The sequence below is a fragment of the Aulonocara sp. 'chitande type north' Nkhata Bay genome, linkage group LG15, assembly GCF_057382095.1.
Source record: "Aulonocara sp. 'chitande type north' Nkhata Bay isolate Kocher_YH1m ecotype deep benthic linkage group LG15, A_spYH_male_GT1.1, whole genome shotgun sequence".
Lineage (NCBI taxonomy): Eukaryota > Metazoa > Chordata > Actinopteri > Cichliformes > Cichlidae > Aulonocara > Aulonocara sp. 'chitande type north' Nkhata Bay.
This window is the reverse complement of record NC_141358.1, coordinates 38,650,060-38,668,553: the sequence shown is the minus strand read 5'-3', so window position 1 is coordinate 38,668,553 and position 18,494 is coordinate 38,650,060. Positions and strand designations below refer to the sequence as shown.

The 18,494-nt window shown below is 42.8% G+C and overlaps 1 protein-coding gene across 3 annotated transcripts in view; it reads left to right on the top strand.

The window, feature by feature from the left end:
- The first annotated feature begins 980 nt into the window (after nt 1-980).
- The window catches only part of tsc22d2 (TSC22 domain family 2), a 30,871-nt gene continuing 13,357 nt past the window's right edge, over nt 981-18,494 (top strand). For 2 of the 3 annotated variants that reach the window (XM_086263293.1, XM_086263292.1), the window contains exon 1: nt 981-3,361. In XM_086263293.1, the coding sequence (XP_086119419.1) occupies nt 1,815-3,361 (1,547 nt within the window). In that variant the 5' untranslated portion in view covers nt 981-1,814. The remainder of the gene's footprint in view (nt 3,362-18,494) is intronic. The other variant, XM_086263294.1, reaches the window with a different exon arrangement.

Sequence of the window (18,494 nt, the reverse complement as noted above, 5' to 3'; positions counted from 1 at the left end):
CACAGTGTTTCTGAAATTGTGTCCAAATTTGTGGAGGAGGATGTTTGCAGATTTGTGAAGTCTGCATCTGTAAGTTGCTCTTTTTATATTATGTTGCCAGATACCCTAACCTGCAGCATGGTCCTCCAGTTGTGTCTCTCAAATATCACTTTCTTTTCCAGCTTTTTGTTGCACCATCCAAAATTTTTTGAGATGTTTTGCTCCCCTTGAATTCACAATTCGCTCATATTTTCTATGAAATAGTTATATTAAATATTACATTATATGGTTTTTGAGATTAGAAAATGATTACATTGAGTTTCTATTTACATAGCACCCTTACTTTCTTTAGAATTGGGACTGTGTGATAAAAGCTTCATGTCAACGTTTTCCAGCAGCAACAGCCTAATGTGAGATCTTCTCATGTGTATGATCTGTTTTTCACTTTTAAGTTGTAGTAACTTTTAGTCACAGATATTAATACACAGCACTAAGCTGAATTACTTAAGCAAGCTTTGAATGATTATGATAGGCGCTCTAAGATTAATTAAATGATTCATCCATAAACAATTACCCGTCATGACTCACTGCCACGACTCTATAAAATATTAGGTATGGATCAAAAGTACATGTGTCACGCATTATTCCCGTATAGAAACCGATTCTTGTAAAAGAGGTCAGTTTAAAGGCGTACAGCTAAAAATAAACTGTTGCTTTTTTAACTAAGAAGATTTATGGGGGCGCTGTCGAATATGAAACGCTGTAATACATGGCAATACACAAAAGGTGGATTTAAAATCAGTTTGAAAACACAAAAAAACTCAAAACAGTTCAATCTATAAACGAAACACTGGCGGAATCGTTCCGCTTCCACTGCGTGTGTGACGTCAACCGGAACTGACGACGGCAATGAACGGAGTCGTTTTTAATGTAAAAGGTTTTAACGTAAAATAAACTATAGTTTTTTTTATTTTTGGCAGGTTTAAATTGAAAGATTTGATATATTTAAAAATGTGCCTTTAATTTGTGAAATTCACTTTTAAGATATCCGAAAAGTAGTTTGACCTCCATACCCAGGATGCACTTCGGCTTGCCATCTTGTCGCGTAAGGAGAGCGGCGGGCAGGAGTTAGCTGCCCGTTAGCTCACAGCCGCCGTAGTAAAGTGGTTATCTGTCAGCTAGTTGCTAGTAGCTGCTGCCAAAAGTGAGCTGTCCCCACGGCGAGAGCCAAACTTCGCCGACTTTGGGACGTTTTCTTCCCACACTGCTGGATTATATATTATTTTTTGACAAGCCGAGGAGTTGTTTACATCATGATGTCGCACATGCTGGTGCCGAGGTAGGGAAAAGTAGCTAACATCAGATAACTTGGCTAACTGCTCAGAAGTACATATATAGCTGAGAGAGGAGAGTGGTCTGAGACACCGGGCCCGCCTCAGACTAAAGTACCGGTGGCAGCTGCTCAGCAAGAACTTTGACAAGGGCCTGTTTACAACTCCGCTGCCGGGACACAAGGAAGGCCGACCGTGTGTGTATGTGTGTGAGGGACAGTGTGTGAGAGGGAGAGAGAGGCCGGGAGGAGGAGAAGAGCTTCGGCCCGTCTGCTGCGACCGGACACCGCGGAAACGTTGCGGGACTCCTGTCGTGGTCTGGCCTCGGTTGTGACACGTTTTTTTTCCTCGGACAGGAGGGAGAAGAAAGAGGAACGGTATGGAAATGTACTGTGACGGTACATGCCTGTGTCAAATCCTTTATCTGTGAACACTTAGCAAGAGCAGTAAGCACAGCTCTTGGTTTCATCTGGGAGCTGACAGAACTTGACGCAGTTAGTCAACATGTCGAAAATGCAGGCGAAGAAGAAAAGTTGTTTCCAGATCACGAGTGTAACGCAGGCTCAGGTGGCGGCGAACACCATCCCTGACGACGCCGAGAGCTTGGACGATCCGGACGAATCCCGGACGGAGGATGTGTCGTCGGAAATATTTGACGGCTCTCGGGGTGAACTGGGGGTGTGTGACAGGAGCTCATCCGAGGAAACCTTAAGCAATGCCGGGGAGTCTCAGGAGGGCCAGCTGCCTAACACGGGGCCTGTCAACGGGGGGCTCTCTCATAATATCAGTATGGTCTCTGGGCGTGCTACCCCACATAGTGTTGGAGGAAGTGTGGGCATGTCAGCTACAGCTCAGCCCTTTGTTTCAGGCTCAGCCACCACTGCGGTCCCTGGTTCCACTGTATCTAGCACTGCTGCTCAGACAGCTCCCGTGAGCACCAACTTTACTTCCCGTTTCAGAGTTATCAAACTTGACCATGGTACTGGAGAGCCCTTCAGACGGGGCAGGTGGACATGTACTGAGTACTATGAGAGAGATTCAGATTCAAATATTAATCGGAGTGACAGTATAAAGTCCACTTTGACTCATGACCTCAGTTTAGACCGGGACAGTGGATTAGGAGCCACTGGTAATTCTGTCTTCACTAGCAGTTCTCAGACTTTGGACACCACCACGGAGAGCGGCTACTCTGCCTCTGTTGGAAACCCCGCCCACCCACACCCTTCAGAGTCTTGGCAGCAAGGCTACAGCTTGGCTTCTCAGATAGGAAGCGGAGCAAGTGCCTTCCAACCCACGGGGTACACAACTTCATCATCACAGCAATCATATCAGGCTCAGGTTAATATGTTGCCTGTAGCTGCTCAGACCTTCCCCTCTAACAGCTTCAATGGTGTGCACCAATCTACAATGCAGCAGAATACTTCCATGCCTGCTGCCCCACAGGCCCAGCAGTTTCCCTACTCAACTCATCAGCCCCACTTTGGCTCGAGCGCTCAGAACCTTCCTGTGACTTCCATTGCTGTAGGACCCCCAACTAGACAAGTGTCCCCACCTGTAATGACCCCTACTGGTCCTGGATCAGTGGTGCCAGGTGGAGAAGCAGCTTCAGCCCAGGGCCTATCGCTGCAAGCTGGTGGCGCACCATCTATGGTAGCCCCCTGTCAGGCCGCTGGTCAGACTCAGCCTTCAGGAGGGTTAGGCATTGCTCCTGCACCTTCCACCACCACTACCTCTCACAGCGGTGGCCATAATGTGCCTTCCACAGTGCCCAGTATAACCAACACTTCTCCGGGTGTGCCAAGTCCCGGACACCCAGGAGGACATATCCAGCTCCAGGGGGCTCACGGAGGAGCCACAGTAGGCCTTCCCCCCGTCTTCAGTAACCAGCCAGATGATAGCGGACCGAATACTGATGCCCTACCTCAGCACACTGCCGGTGTGGTGCCAGAAAAAGATGGTGTGAATCCTCTCAGCGAGGGCCCCAACCCACCCTCTCCTGCTGTCAACAGCCTCTTTGGCATCCATATTACCATGGATATGGACGGGGACAGGTAAGAGAGTAAACAAATGCCTACAAGAAATTTTCATTTATTTATTTGTACTTAAAATCTAGCACTAATAGACTTCTACAGCTAGCGACTTTGTATCTGGAAGTGTGCCCTCACACTAAGCATTGTTGTTTCATTCTGGAGCAGTGTGGTCATACTCAACACTGTGTAGAACACCTCTTTCGTCATCACTGCCCAAATAAAGCATGTTGTGACTAAGTATTCAGTAGTACAAACACAAAGCAGTATTTAATTTTTTTTTTCCGAGTTATGTTTTTGAGGAAGTTTGGATTCGAGGAGTAGAGGGCAAATAAAAACGGGTGTAGATGGGAGCTAATTTCTGTCTTTGTCAGTAATGGGGCACTCACACTGGATCAAGTCCATACTGAATAGTTGTCTTTTCACCATCCCTTAAACTCCTGTTCAGCCACAGAATGTGTCTCTGCTTTTGACTGGACGATAACGGGCTCTCGAATAAGTTGCAACACAGACAGTAGGTGTTATGCAGCCACCTCCCCAAATGTGGCTTTAAAAAAAAAAAAAAAAATTCTCCTTTCTGTCGAGAGATGGTTAGCATACTCACCATGAGCAGTTTTCCCAGTCTTCCCAACCTTGTTAATGCAGACGCCTCACTTGCTTACACAGTGGGCTTCTAATGTACACGTGGTCTACTTTAGGGTCTGTCGAATGGCCTTTGCAGACCTTGAGCTGAAATGTTGCTGGTCTTTTCGACGCAGACAGTACTGCTGGAGAGGTGATGTCTGAGCCAAGAATAACCTGGATGGCGTGTATACACACACACACACACACACACACACACACACACACACACACACACACACACACGTGTGTTGGTCTCTGTTTATTAATGTGCTTATTGTGCATGACATAGTTAGAGCAGTAGGGTGTGTGTGTTTGAGGAGAAGAGTCCTGATTTTTATTGCCTTTAGTCCAGATACTGATGAAGCAAGTCATATTTGCTGGAGATTTTTTGTCTTAGCAGCATTAAACAAGGCTGAATATAATGAGCGGATCGCAGTGTGCGTCATCATAAAGTGCCGATTTCTTGCTGTGCACGTGCGTGAGACTGAGTGAACGAAGGTGACATCAGTGATTGTGTAGATTGTGGCAACAGGACAGGACGTGTCAAGAAGGTGGTGTGGACAGACGGGAGACACACACCTACATGACAAACACCTGTGGAAATGATAGTAGGCACGTAAGCTGTTTGTGTGTCAGCAATGACACAGCTGACCAAGTCAGCTGAACGATAGCTACCTTCTGCTCTGTCTACTTTAAGGTCTGTTCTGAGTCGTCAATGTTGAAACATCAACTTCATTCAGTGTTGACTCATGATATTCTGATATATTGTCTTTGTGTGCACTCGCTCTGCTCTAACATTGTAGCAGTACTGTGTGCTGACATAGGTCCATCACAATTAGCATTACAGCAACATGGATAGTGTTACATTGATCTAATATCAAATGCCGCCCCTCTAAACCCAGGCTCAATAGGTTTAGTTAAAATTCCAGTTCAAAGATTCTTGGTCCTGCACATGACATGGGGCATATTCAACTGATGAAAAACTAGTTGAGCTCATTCGGCTACATGGGGTGACGCTTTCTGATGCTTAGAAATGTTGTTTAAAAGCCTTTTTTTTTTTTTTTTTTTTTTTATTTAAAATTTTTTTTTTTTTTTTTTTTTCCCTGCCCCGAGGTCTGACCTGAAACTGTAAGAGATGCTGTGCCCTGTTACAAGCATACAGAGTAGATGTTGACCTTTTGGTTAAAGTTCATATGTCAGTACTTCAGTTTTTCACTTTTCCTCCTTTGTTGCTGCTCGTGGCTGCAAGTGCATGTTGCTATTTATGAAACAAATATAACATTTTATCTGTTTCACGTGCTCATTTTTCAATGACCTCAAAACCTTTGTGAGGAGAGGTTGTGGGGAAAAACGAGTTGGGCTGCCGGTGGCATCATTTTTATGCACATCTCTTAAAGTGTCATGTTAACTTGTAACTCATAACTCTTGTAAGTCTCAGATAGAAACGGATTGTAAAAAAGGAAAAGTTTTTAATGAAACACACCCAGCTTGTCCTCTTCCCGTTGGGTGAACGATCGCTGTCTCGCTTAGGAATCTGTTCCAAGTTTCATTGTTCTGTTTTGAATTAGAGTGCATCACAAAAAGTGGAACAAAGCATTGTGGGGGTGGAGTTGTGAGATGACAATGATTTTCCTCCAGCTTGGAATGGTTAGTGTCTATGCTCGGCGGTCTTCGCCAAATAAAGTGATGAAGCTGCCCCGGGACAAATCGATTTCCATCAGTTGGAGCAGTTGGCTCTCAACTCTCCCATTCCTAACTGTTGTAACGCCTCAGTTAGGAATGTTAATTAATAATGTGTAATTGATGACATTGTTTCAAGCGGCCCAGCAGTGGAGGCTTAATTATGCAACAGGATAAAATGCAGTCTGCAGCTAATTCTGAGACTGTTTGCCATTTTGTTGTTTCATTTTCAGGAACTGAACATAAATCAGATTGATTATGTACCTGTAGGTCATGTGATTATGCTTTAAAAATGCCTTCTGTTTTCACGTGTTATTACTAAAAAATACTACTCCTGGTTTATTTATATCCCGGTACTTTGCCCCATGCCCTCCACTTCTTACTAGAGCCTTTTTCCTTACATCTGACTTTTCTCAGCTGCTCCCGCACAGCGTCCACCTTTCCCTGCCCGATACCGTTGCCATTTTTCTTGAGGAAGTTCAGGCAGGTCCCGTTTGTTTTCTGTTTGTCTTTTTGAAATACTGTTTTGACTCATTTTCTGTGCTAAAGTGTAGGTTTGGCTGAGATGAAGCTTCCAAAATGGTGAAAATGAAAGATTAATTACAGCTTCTGTATATTGTTGCAAGTGATTATCTTGTATGGGTGGTGATCATGTAGATTATATGGCTTTGAGACCTTTACAGAAGCAGATTGGTGGTGAGAAAGCCCACGTCCGAATCAGTCTTTACCTCAACAGACCAACAGTACAAAGTCCATGTTTTTTTTGTTTTGTTTTTAAAAGGGAAGAGAAGCAGTGTCATGTGTCTGACATGTTTTGCTCAGACACCTACTCTCACCAACAACATGAAAGAGCGTTTCTGTAGTGAGGACCCATCCGATCTGCAGAATCTGCCATCATGTGGTGACAGAGAGGGCAGTGCCGTAAACTGATTGTCATGACGTTGTCAGAGGTTTACATGTGGAAATGGCTTGTTTACCTTTCCTCACCTTTGTGCATATAAGCACCTTCATATTTGAGAGCTCCACACTGAGTTGTATGCGAAGAATATGAACGGCAGTAACCCAAGTGAAGGGAAATTTCCGGTCATTCTGCATGTTTGAAACAGCTACCATATAATCACACGCTTTGGTTTATAAACTTTAGGTTTCCACCAGATTAAAAGACTGCTGCTCTTATCTGCAAAGCAAGCTGATCTACATGTGCCAACCAAAAGAGGGCAAGACAGCTGCCAGACTTTCTCAACTTCCCTGACAGTCCACTAATGTCAGCACAGTAAAGTTGCGGAAACTCAAATATTACGCTGTGAATTTCTCCTCATTCACATTGAATGTCACACAAAGCTTTGTGAAAGGTCAGACGCACAGTGAGTTCAGTTTTAGGGGAAACTGTGATTGATCTGCCTCCAGAGGAGTTACACTCCTGCAGCATTTTAGGGGAAGAGTGATACTCAGTTAGTGGAGAGTCATTTTACTGGAAGGGGGGCAACATTTAATGCAGATGGCATTCTTTAAAGCAGCTGCCAGCAAGAATCTGTTAACAGTGGATTGACTTAAAGCTGAGTAAGAGCTTAGCGAGTAGCTCAACGGTTAGCCTGTAATGGTTCTCAGCTGACTATTTTGTCACAAATGAGTTGTTTTGGATCTCATCTAAAGAAGAATACTTAAGCCACCTTTTCCACAGTTTCTCTCTTCCATGCCTATAATATATATTGGTAACTAGGGCTGCCACAAACGATTATTTTTGATAGTCGACTAGTCACCGATTATTTTTGCGATTAGTCGACTAATCAGATCATCATCCACTGGACGTAAAACTACAGCTTATTGCACCAGCATGCATCTGCTCTTATATAACTATCATTAGCTGACAGCTTTAAGTGTTTAAGGTCTGTGCTAACTAAAAATAAAGACAAGATGATCGTTTATTAAATTTTAATGAAATTTGCAGATTGTTTCGGTGAATTTTAATAAACTCCTTGCTATCTAAAATATAACAGGACACCGGAGTATATTCTTGAGCATCTCACACTTCTGATAATCAGTTGTTTATTCAGCTGTGTAAAAACTATAACTTTAATCTCAGGATTTTCTCAGGAACAAATAAAATACTAAAAAAGCCAAACAATAACATTTTGAAGTTATCTAAGTGACTTATATATATATTAACCTGAGTAGCGAAAGACGGCAGTGGGTTTGAAAACGATTTGCCGGTAAGCCTTGCCCCCGGCTAGCTATCGAGCTAGTGGGTAACAGACTTCTCCGAAAACGTCGGAGCGCTTTTGAAAATATGTGGTGTCCTGATAAACTGAGCAGATATTTGAGGTTTCCACAGCTACATTCTCGCCTGAAAATATGTTAAACATTTATTTTGTGATCCAGAAAGAATAATAAGAGTAACATTAAAACTAACTAGCTGTCGCCATTGTTGGAAACTGAGCTGGGCTGCGCTATGAATTCTGGGACACAGCTTCTTCTTCTTCGGGGTTTAACGGCAGCTGGCATCCTTGTACATGCAGTGCTGCCATCTTCTGTTTCAGTCCGTTATTACACTCCTAAATCCTACAACTTATTCCTGCGTCTTTTGGGATCTTACAAAGCTTCAAACGACGCGTCGACTATTAAATCAGTCGTGGACGATTTTGATAGTCGACGTAATCGTGACTAGTCGACTAATCGTGGCAGCCCTATTGGTAACTTTTGGTAATATTTTTCCTTAAGAAAGCATGTCTACTTTCAGTTTTGATAGTCTGAATGTGCATGTGTTGTAGTGCCTTACCCCCTTTGACTTGTAGTTGGAAAAGATTGAGAACAGTGTGGGATGAACAGGCAGGTTTGGGGATGGTGTCTGTGTGTGTGTGTGTTGGTTGGTTTGGTTTCTATAGTGCCTGGAGACAAGGCAGCAGCTATTTTCCACAGATAGCTGACCTGCCTGAACTTCCAGGGGACATATTCCAGGACTGCTGAATGGCTGTGATTGTGGGATGCCCCGGGCTGGAGACTGAGCAAGCGGGTCTGCAACAGCTCCGTTTTTGGGCGAGACCTCTCAGCTTGCCCTCCTGTCTGTCTCCGTCTAGCGTGCCGGCTCTGTTTCTTGAAACGGAGCTGGTAACACACTCTGTCTGTTTCTAAACTGCTGATGCAGTTTTTTTTGTTTGCCATAACTGTCTTTTCTGGTTTAATTAAATAACAGTGCTGTTCTTTCATCAGAAGCCTCAGGTCATACTTGGGCTTCCCTCTGCTTTAAATTTGTGCTGGAAGTTTAGGGGTTGAGCAATCACCAGCATTTTTTACATGCTTAATAACCGACCAAATCTGGCTTTTAATCGTGCCTCCTCAAACTACCCTTACAGTGCTGATTACTGGTTTCACTAACTTGGCCAAAAATGGCCCTCTTCATGTGATGGCACAGTAAATTGATTTTAAGATTTTTTTCTTAGGTTTTTTTATTTTATTTTATTTTTATAAATAAAGACTCACAGAGGTCAGTGGTGTGAGGTAAAGTGGCGGAAAAAGTTAGCATAGCAGGACCCACCCTGTTATCGCAGCAAGATGTGGTCAGGGGATCACTTCCAAATAGGACGGGTCTGCCAAGGCAAGTAAACAGCCAAGAGCCTGGCGGGCCACTGTAGCTAACTCAGTTTGTGCTGGAAGCAAAGCAATTAAATCAACCTGAGTACGTTCCAGGAATGAGGACAATGTCTGTAAACCGATGGTGTTTTTTCAAATCTGAGTATAAAACAGGTTCGACTGAGTGGTTACAGTATGATAGTTATGCTTCAGCTCTTTTCAAAGGGTGGCCTCCCAGGTGAGGGACTAGCTGTTGACAGGTCCTCGTTGCCAGTTTGTACTTCCTACATGTGACTGATGTGTAATATTCCAGTCCATGTTAGCGATGTCACCAGAAGCAATACTTCTGCTGTACCAATCGATACCTAAATTCTGAAAACGCAGTGTTATTTGTTTTTTATTTGGAAACTGTTGACAGCGGATGTACAGAGGCAGTGAGGGACAGCATATGGCTACACGTTTTAAAGTCTAGCCTTATCATGCTGTAAGAAGAAGCAAACCCACAAACGAAGGAAAAACTACATGTGGAAGACGTACACTGGTGCAGCCTGATACTGAAAAAGCAAAAAAGCTGGATTGAATGTTGGCAACAATGAACTGATCCATGGTTTGATCCATTCAGTCCTGTAGTGTCGTGTGTTGACTGTGCGATAGCTTAGCTGCTAGCAGCAAAACTAAGCTTAGCGATGTGGCTGCAGGTTGGAGATATTTCACAGCTGCAACACTCACACATTCTGTTTGTGTGTTTGCAAAAGTGTTTTCTTAGCTACAAACGCTGAACATGAATCGACATGATCAGAAAGACTTCACCACAGCGATGCTTTCTCTCGACGCTTGTTATTTGGTTTATATATTATATTTGGTTTAACAGTTGTTGGGAAGTTTTTAGTAACATAACGAATTCTCCCCAATTCGATTATATGACACTTTACTCCAGCTGTTTGGCAGCTCCCCATGCAAAAAGCCTATGAGAAGGAAAAGTAAATAAATTCGATTAATAGCGCCTTTTCATTTTAAAACAATTTTCATTTAATTCACACAATCCTCACAGTTAGGATTACAGCTTATTAATTTAAAACTGGTATCGGATTGGTAGCTGTAGATGCCCACACCCAAGGTATTCGATTGGATTGGAAAATGCTGGATCGTTGCATCTCTGCTTAGTAATGCATGCAGAAGGTTGGCTGACCTGTTGCTGGCTGTGAATTTACCTGATATTACACGTGCTATTTGCACATCGGTGCAGGTGGATACCATGTGGACTTTTCACCAGTCAACTTATTAGTGCAACAGCATTTGATGTGCCGATCAAACTCCGTCAGTGAAAAGCTTGTCACGTGTACAATTGTTATGTAGCAGATGATAAAATGCTTACCAGCGGTATCTGTGATTACCAGGAAACTGTATCATGGTTTGTTTTCTTGAGGTTTCTTTATTTAAAGTCTAAATGTAGTTTTGTTTTTTCTCTTTGCGACTGCTAGTGCTTTCAGTTTTAGGAAGTGAGTTTAGGCTAAGGGCCAAGAAAATCCTTTTTCCACTTTCACTGGCCTGTTCAGACCAAAATTGCATGCAACTCGGTGACCATTAGGGCACTTTTGCATGTTTAAAACGGTACTCTTTTTGACGACTGTGGCGCTTCAGTGTCTTCTTCCTCAGAAGTCACCTCACTTATGTCCGACTTTGTTATCTCCATCTGTTGGGTTACGGTAAAGTAAGATATTCTGATACAAAATAGAGGAAGTGAAAGAGAGAAAAGCTTGTCAAAGTTTATTCGTGGACTGTTTCTTTGCAAGTGTCAGATGCTACGATTTTAGGGCAACTGGGCAGAACTGGTCACACAACCAAGTTTCACTTTCTTATTCTCCTTTTGATTAATTCTAAAAAAAAAAAAATGCTTAAAATGAGAAATCAAAAGAGGGCAGAAGGAGAAGGAGCTTGTAATGGGGAAGGGCAGGAAGAACGAGAACATTCAAATAATTTGGGGTTAATGCAGTGGAGAGGTGATTCAGCAGTTCTGGGATAATGTCTTTTTGTGGTTCAAGGCTTTCAAGGCTGACCGCAGATCAGAGCTGTTCACGAATAGAAGCCAGTCGGCTGCAAGTCTGTGGGATATAAAAGTCTTCTGCTCAGCAACAACCAGTTGCTTTAGAAAATGCGGAGCTGTGTGTCGAGCCATTCAGTCTTCTTAGAGAGAAGCAATGGCTGAACAACGAGGTTTTAGAGCCTCGGGCCCCGCAGAGCCCAAGATGTCTACATAGTGAGTAATGAGGATGTGTGGAAAGCATGGCAGGCAGCTGCATTTGAGTCATCCATCCTCTCAGAGCTCTCTCCTGCTTTCAGTGGGTTTAGTCTGGCTCACTGGTGCCTGTGACTCTTCACTGCTTTCTGGTCCTCCTCTGTGTATGTTGCAGTATGGCAGCGTGGGACTGACTGAAAGAGTGAAGTTGAGACTTTAGGACGGTGCTCATGTTTGGCTGCCTCTGTGATTGTCCTTTTCAGTAACCAATCACTGCCAGTTTTTTTTCCCTCTCCTTAAGTCCGTCTTCTTCCCATTGAGGTATTTCGAGTGTGTAGCTATGCAGTTAGACAAATCAGTTTAAAATCTGCACCTCATTTGACCTGGACAATTTTGGCAAAGAAAATAAAACGCGTTACAGTGGCTTCCTTTATTTTTTTTTTGCATTTTTTCCCCCTCAAAAACACAGTTTAATCTGGTTATGTGGGTGCAGCACTGCAGTCAGTTTTGAATGATTTAGTCACAAGTTCTCTACAAGTAAGGAAGACGAGCACAACCTGCTCGAAAGGTCAGCCGAGATCATATTTCTTTTGCAAGATGAATCTTGCATCCATTTCTGTCATCAACTGAGAAATGTGCAAATTCTGTAAGAACTTCCGTTTCCTTTCATACTTTGATGTACACTTTCATATTCAGTGGCCCGCTTCCTCTGCCGTCTTCCCCCTTTTCCTTTTCTGAAGTTGAGTTTGTCTCGAGTGTCTCCTCTTGTCTGCACTATGCCGCAGTTTAAGTTTGCCCCCAACACCGAAACACCTTCTCTGATGTCTTACAATGAGCAGACTTCTGCAAGGAAACGGACGTGAGTCATTGTGGCTGGGTAGTCTGATAACCATACAGTCGCTCATTCAAACCAACATCTGAACAGATGGCACCTTGGCTTATCACTGCATCAGGATGGATTTGTCATAAGTGCCTAAACTTGTTGTCTTTACTTAGGGAGCCTTTGCAGATTTATATCCCAGCTTCTAACAAATAACTTCCTCTAATTATCTTCAAGTATCTGCGGGTGTAGCTCAATGAAATATTTATTCTTTTCATAACGCTTTGTTGAACCTGTTGTGTCATCCCCTTATGAATCAGACTTGATTTCTTCAGGGGGGAAAATGCAGAAATTTGTAGAAGCACTAATCACGCCCATGTTGTTTCCCCCCCCCCTTTTATACTCTTTAATTGCGAGCACTAATACTTTGTTGTTTTTCTTTCTTTTTTTGAAAAACATTAATCAGTGTGAGACAAGTTGACCTCTCAGACATCACCGTGGTGAGATGGGATGACTGGTTCCTTCTGAGCTTTCACACCGTCGTGCCTTTCTACTTTACGTCTGAGTCAGCCTCTATGTTTAACATGTTAAAATATTTCACCCACATTCTTATCAGCTGCTGCAGAGCTGTGAAACATGAACACAGCTGACACAGCGCTGCGCTTCAAGAATCCATATTTATAGTTTCTGCACTTAAGGGCTAATCATCCTTAAAAAAGCACTGTTGTTTTCTGTGCACCACTCATCCAATTCATCACTTTGCCACCCCCCTTGCTCTAGCTCAGAGCGAGGTTAGCCAAAAAAACTCAGTACCAAACAATGGAAAATATTCAGCTACCACTTCCCATGTTGTCAGTGGAGTGTACCACATGAAGCAAGGCAGCAGTTAAGGCCAAGAAGGGTAGTGCGTTGGGATTTTATCGCTGAACTAGTTGCTGCGAGAGACCACGAGAAGCACTGAAGGGTAGTTGTTTGATAGATCCTGCTGTATGCAGTCTGAAAAAGTAGCTTATAATGAGCATTGGCACAGTGGCAGGGGTGATCTGAAAGCTCTCTGTGTTGCAGTGCAGTCTGCAACAATTAAGTCTTTTTTTTTTTTCATCCAGCTTTCCAGGCATTGTGAATTGCAAAAGTGCATTTTAATGTAACTGACTTTTCACTAACAAACATGATAACTTTGCACTATATTTGACATCATTGCAAAGAAGTAAAATGAACCTTTGCATTGTACCCTCCCTGTAGGAGATAAAGATCTATATCAGGTTGAGTTTACCTCAGGGCAGTAAGTGAAATGCCCACGAGACACACCCAGTGTGTGGTATTTTAAAGGAGTTGGCTGTGATTTGTCACAGGAATCTGCTACTGCTTCATCTGCATGAGGGTATGAATGCACAGACAGCTGGGAGGGTCTTGAAGAACAGGCCTTAAATCAAAGCAGCTGCACTTGCATTGGAAGTTGCTACGTGTGAGTTATTTTATTTATTTTCGGAAACAATAAAGGGAATCAACTGCTCCCAACCCAGCTTTTATAGTCACTAAACTAAACTCAGGGAGCACTTGTCAGATAACAGTGCTCCCTGAGTCGCCCTGCTTTCCTGCTTGACCTCAGAGTTACGTGTGAGTGACAGGCCACTGTTGGTACAGAACAGCTGACGAGTCAAGACAGAAACAGAGCTGACGGCCAGTGTGGCAGAGTTCAGTAGGCCAGTGTCATGCTTCAGGAACCGATTCTACACTTTATTTAACCGGCAAAGTCAGTGAACACGAACGCAGCAAAGTGAAATTGAGCAGAAATGGTGGCTTTGTAGCTCCAGGCTGAAGCTATCGGTTGCCACCCAACTGAATAAGCCACCGCAGATTGTGAATTAGACTGACTCATCGGTGCTCATGGTAACAATTATGTGTAACTCGAGCAGAAATTAACACCCAGTGCTTACGAGAATGCTCATATCAGCGTGACATATTTTCACTAGGTTTTCTCTGACTTTTACATGTTTGCTTTGCTGAAGTGTTTTGCTGCCTGTTTTAACATTGCTAAAACCTGAACTGTGATGTTGTTCATTGAGGTTTTTCTAAGTTGAGCCACAGATGCCCCAACAAACCTCTTTTATTTCCTGCTTTCTGTAGCCTCCCATAAGAGAGTGGGCGGGGTCGTGCCGTCACTGCTGGGATTTTGTCGGCTACGGACGCGGGCTCGACCCCATGAAAAGGGTTACATCCCCGTTGGCCGATGAGCCGTTTGCGCTCACCGTGTTACGAGGAAAAATTCATACAACTGCTCGGTCCGCCGTCCACTTTCCAGTATATTTGGCCCACCATCAGGTCACACCCACACAAATGTAGTTTTTGGTGACCATAAATGGGGAGATGGCGCTCCAGAGGTGGGCTCAAAGAAAAATAAGTAGCATTTCAAAACCGGGTTGCAATCCCAAGTTAGGTTTATAGAGTCTGGTTTTGTCCCTAAATTTGTATTTATTTTTTTTTAAAGTTATTTAAGAAAAAAATGCATTATTAAAATAAAAAATTGCGAGGCATTCATGTTTTCCTGTCACACCAGAGATTATGTCACTGAAGTTAACAGAACACGTAATGTAAACTGTTCTCAGAATGTTATCATTACCAAAGTATCTAAAGTCATAAATGGTGGTTACTGCTCCAAATGGTTCTTGCGTGTTTGATTTGGCAGGTCCTTTTTTCCACATGTGATAAATGGCTGTGACAGCGACCCTCCTTTATTGACAAAAGCACCGGCTGTTAAATCCCTCGTCAAGCATACATCATGAGACCAGGGAACAGCCTCTCAGATGTGACAGTATGGCGACTTTATGTCAGACTGCACAGCCAACAGGAGGCATCTTTTTTTTTTTTTGGTAATCTTTTTGTAGAGTATTTTCTATTTTCTTTATTGCAGTAGACAGTTGATGGTGCTTTTGTTCAGTGTACCTGAGTGTACAATGGGACATAAGGTGTATCTGCTCCAAAAAGTTGTGAGAAAAACCTAAAGTAATTACATTTTTATTGTATTATAAAATGGATACATCATTCTTTCTTTTCTGCTTGCCTAGGTTTATGTAAAATGTACAAGTTAATAAGGAAAGGTGAAGTGTATGTTTTTTGTTTTTTTTTTTTTTGTTTTTTTTTCCCCGACTGGCAGCAGTCAGTTGGTGTTTCTGTGACCTGATTAAGTTTGTCATTTTTGTTCACTGTTTTGAGTCAGGTAAATAAATCCAGGACAACCTGTACTTTGACAGCATGGATCATAAATTACCTCTCCTTAAATCTCAGGGCCTGTTATACTCTTTGAGGAGTCACGCAAGCAGTTGCTCGAGCTGGAGGCACTCTATGGCTTTTCACAACAGGTAATGCAGGAACAATGAGTAAACTGTAACTCTGATTGACAGAGAGTCAGAATAAGATCAAGTGTAGTCATGTGCACTTGTGATAAGTGACTTCCAAATTGATGCCTTAAGGCTGCGCAAGAGTCTTTTCGCGTTTTCTAACCAAAGTCCCCAGCAGCTGAAGGGCAAATGGGCAAGAAGCTGTTTTCAGTGCTCTTTAATATTCACCTTCAGCAGCAATGCAAGTGGCAGCAGGTGAAGTAAAGCAGCGGTCCCCAACCTTTTTTGCACCACGGACCGCTTTATGCCCGACAATATTTTCACGGACCGGCCTTTAAGGTGTCGCGGATAAATACAACAAAATAAAACTAGTACCGGTACCAAAAAAAAGAAGATTTATTCATAATACACGTGAAAAGACCCAGGAAAACCAAGTTAACGATAAAAACGATAACAAAATAATGCTGAAAACCGATAAAACTCCTGAAAACTATACATTTCACACCTGAGCCTCAACTCTCGCGGCCCGGTACCAAACGACTCACGTACCGGTCCGAGGCCCGGGGGTTGGGACTGCTGAAGTCAAGTACAAAAACGTCATTAATTTTTGATTATTCTGCAAATTGCCAAAAGATAAATTGAATTGTGAACTATGTTTCGTAAAGCCGAAAGTGACTTATTCATAGAGAACTCTTTTTTGATACACCAGAACGATTCACTGTTACCTTGGTCATTTACATGACTAATAACGGCTTCAGTTCCTCACATTAACTTTCAGTTTACTTGTCAAATGCAGCTCAGCAACAGCAACATGTATCCATTCTGCATGTGTGACTGTGACTTCAAGCACAAGAAGATTCTTTAAGGTTAAGAGAATGAAGCTGCGAGCAGTCTTCGTTTCTTCTGCAGCAGTGCTGTGATGTTAACAGTGGACTGCATCACCGCTTTGGTTGTTTTTTGATTGTCACACACAAACTGTGATGTCACCTCTGCCCCGAACCAACACCATACTCCGTATTAGTCAGCGGGCTGCAAAAATTGAGGTGCACAACTGACTGAAAGAAAACTGAACCATTCATGATGGCGACATCGGCAAACCAAAACTAAGAGGAAACAACAAATATAAAACTAGGTAATGATTCGATCCCTCCAACTGGGGCTGGGCAATATAGCCTAAAATCCATAATGCGGTAAAATTTGAAGCATGTGCGGTAACGATATATATCGCAATATATAATTTTTCTTCTGTATAACGTATTTTCCACACTAATACGGCACACTTGAAATCCTTTAATTTTCTCAAAAATTGAGAGTGAACCTTATAATCCGGTGCGCCTTATGTATGTATCCTGGTTGTGCTTACTGACCTTGAAGCGGTTTTGGATTGTTGGAGCATTACGGCTGCCGTAGTCAGGAGCCTCGCAGAGTAATCTGGGTCCAAAACTTCTCCTTTTGCAGTCTCTGCAATGCTTTTGACCAAAACCGGTGCAGCTTGATGACACCATCATTATGCGCTATCCCGGTATAGTCAAAACCTCTACCGCTGGCCAAATTCATATCGTTTCTACCGTATACCATTTATATGGCCCACCCCTACCTAAACCTGCATGTCTAATAAATAAAATGGCAAATTCTTTTTGTAAAACAATAAAAAAAACATTTTACACTTTACTGGAGGCACTGTGGCAAATTTAAAAATGGACAGCTTTATATTCTTATCCAATAATTACAATATTTCAGTTTCTTAAGCTGTTAATATGCTCTGCTTCACTGTGAGGCGTCAGTGAAGGGTGTAACGTGGCTGTCACAACATCTAACTAAACCTGAAATGTGAAATTAAATTGAGTTTAATAAAAGGAGGAGAACAATAATTGTTATTTTAGTTTTCGGCATCAGGGAGAAATCCCAGAGAAACAAATAAAATGTTTGACAGAGTGGATTCATATACCAGTATATACACATGTTGCCATTGGTGGTGTTCAGGCTTGGTGCTTCCTCTATTTTGTGATAAAGGCTCCTTTTAAACTGTCACAAACTTAAATTATGACAACCTGTTGCTTTGGTGTCTCATCTCTGAGCTGGATTACCTTCTCCCTGTGGGTGAGGCTCCTGACTACCATATCTACCTCACCTGCGCTTCTTTACTATTGTTCCTTTTTTAGGGGGGAACAGAAGTGCTATGTTCACACACCATCTCTTACCAGTTGCTGACAGTGCGGAGCCTTGTAACTGGTGTACATTTTCTTTCACTTTTACTTGCTCTTCCTCCCACAAAGGCGAGTGCCAAGTAGTCTAAAGTAGACCTGCTTTATTGAGAGAGGACCTAAAGGAGCTTGCTAGCCTTCTGCCCACTTTAAAAGAAAACAAAGTCTGTTTATTTCCTTGAAATGAGATCTAAAACAGAGTGAATGCAAAGGCAAACAAAGTCTCTATAGTCCTGTGCACTGTAATATAGTGTGTGGTATGAAAAACCAACCTTTTGCTCAGGGTAATGCTGAGAGGTGTGTGGTGACACGGTGGTTCCATATTTCCTTATAACTGCTTTCCCCCCCCCCTTATTTTTCCCCTCTTTCTCTACTTCCTTGATTTTTGAATGACTCCCCTTCACTCATCTTCTCTTCATACCTGGCGGCCCTCTTCTTTCATACAATGACCTCATTTTGCATGCAAAATTTTCCCCATCCCAATAAAACCAGGTATTTTGGCTCTGTCAGAGTTGATGTGACAGCTGCTGTCATGAAGTCTGTTGTTTGGGAGCTCTATAAACTGACAGTGTCTAAATACCGAAGCAGAGATGCAGAAAACTTGGGTTTACTGAGCTGCTGTTGGCTGGGAGTGGCACATATAAATCTATCAAGGGTTCGCATATGAAAACTCAGTGGTAGATCAGGC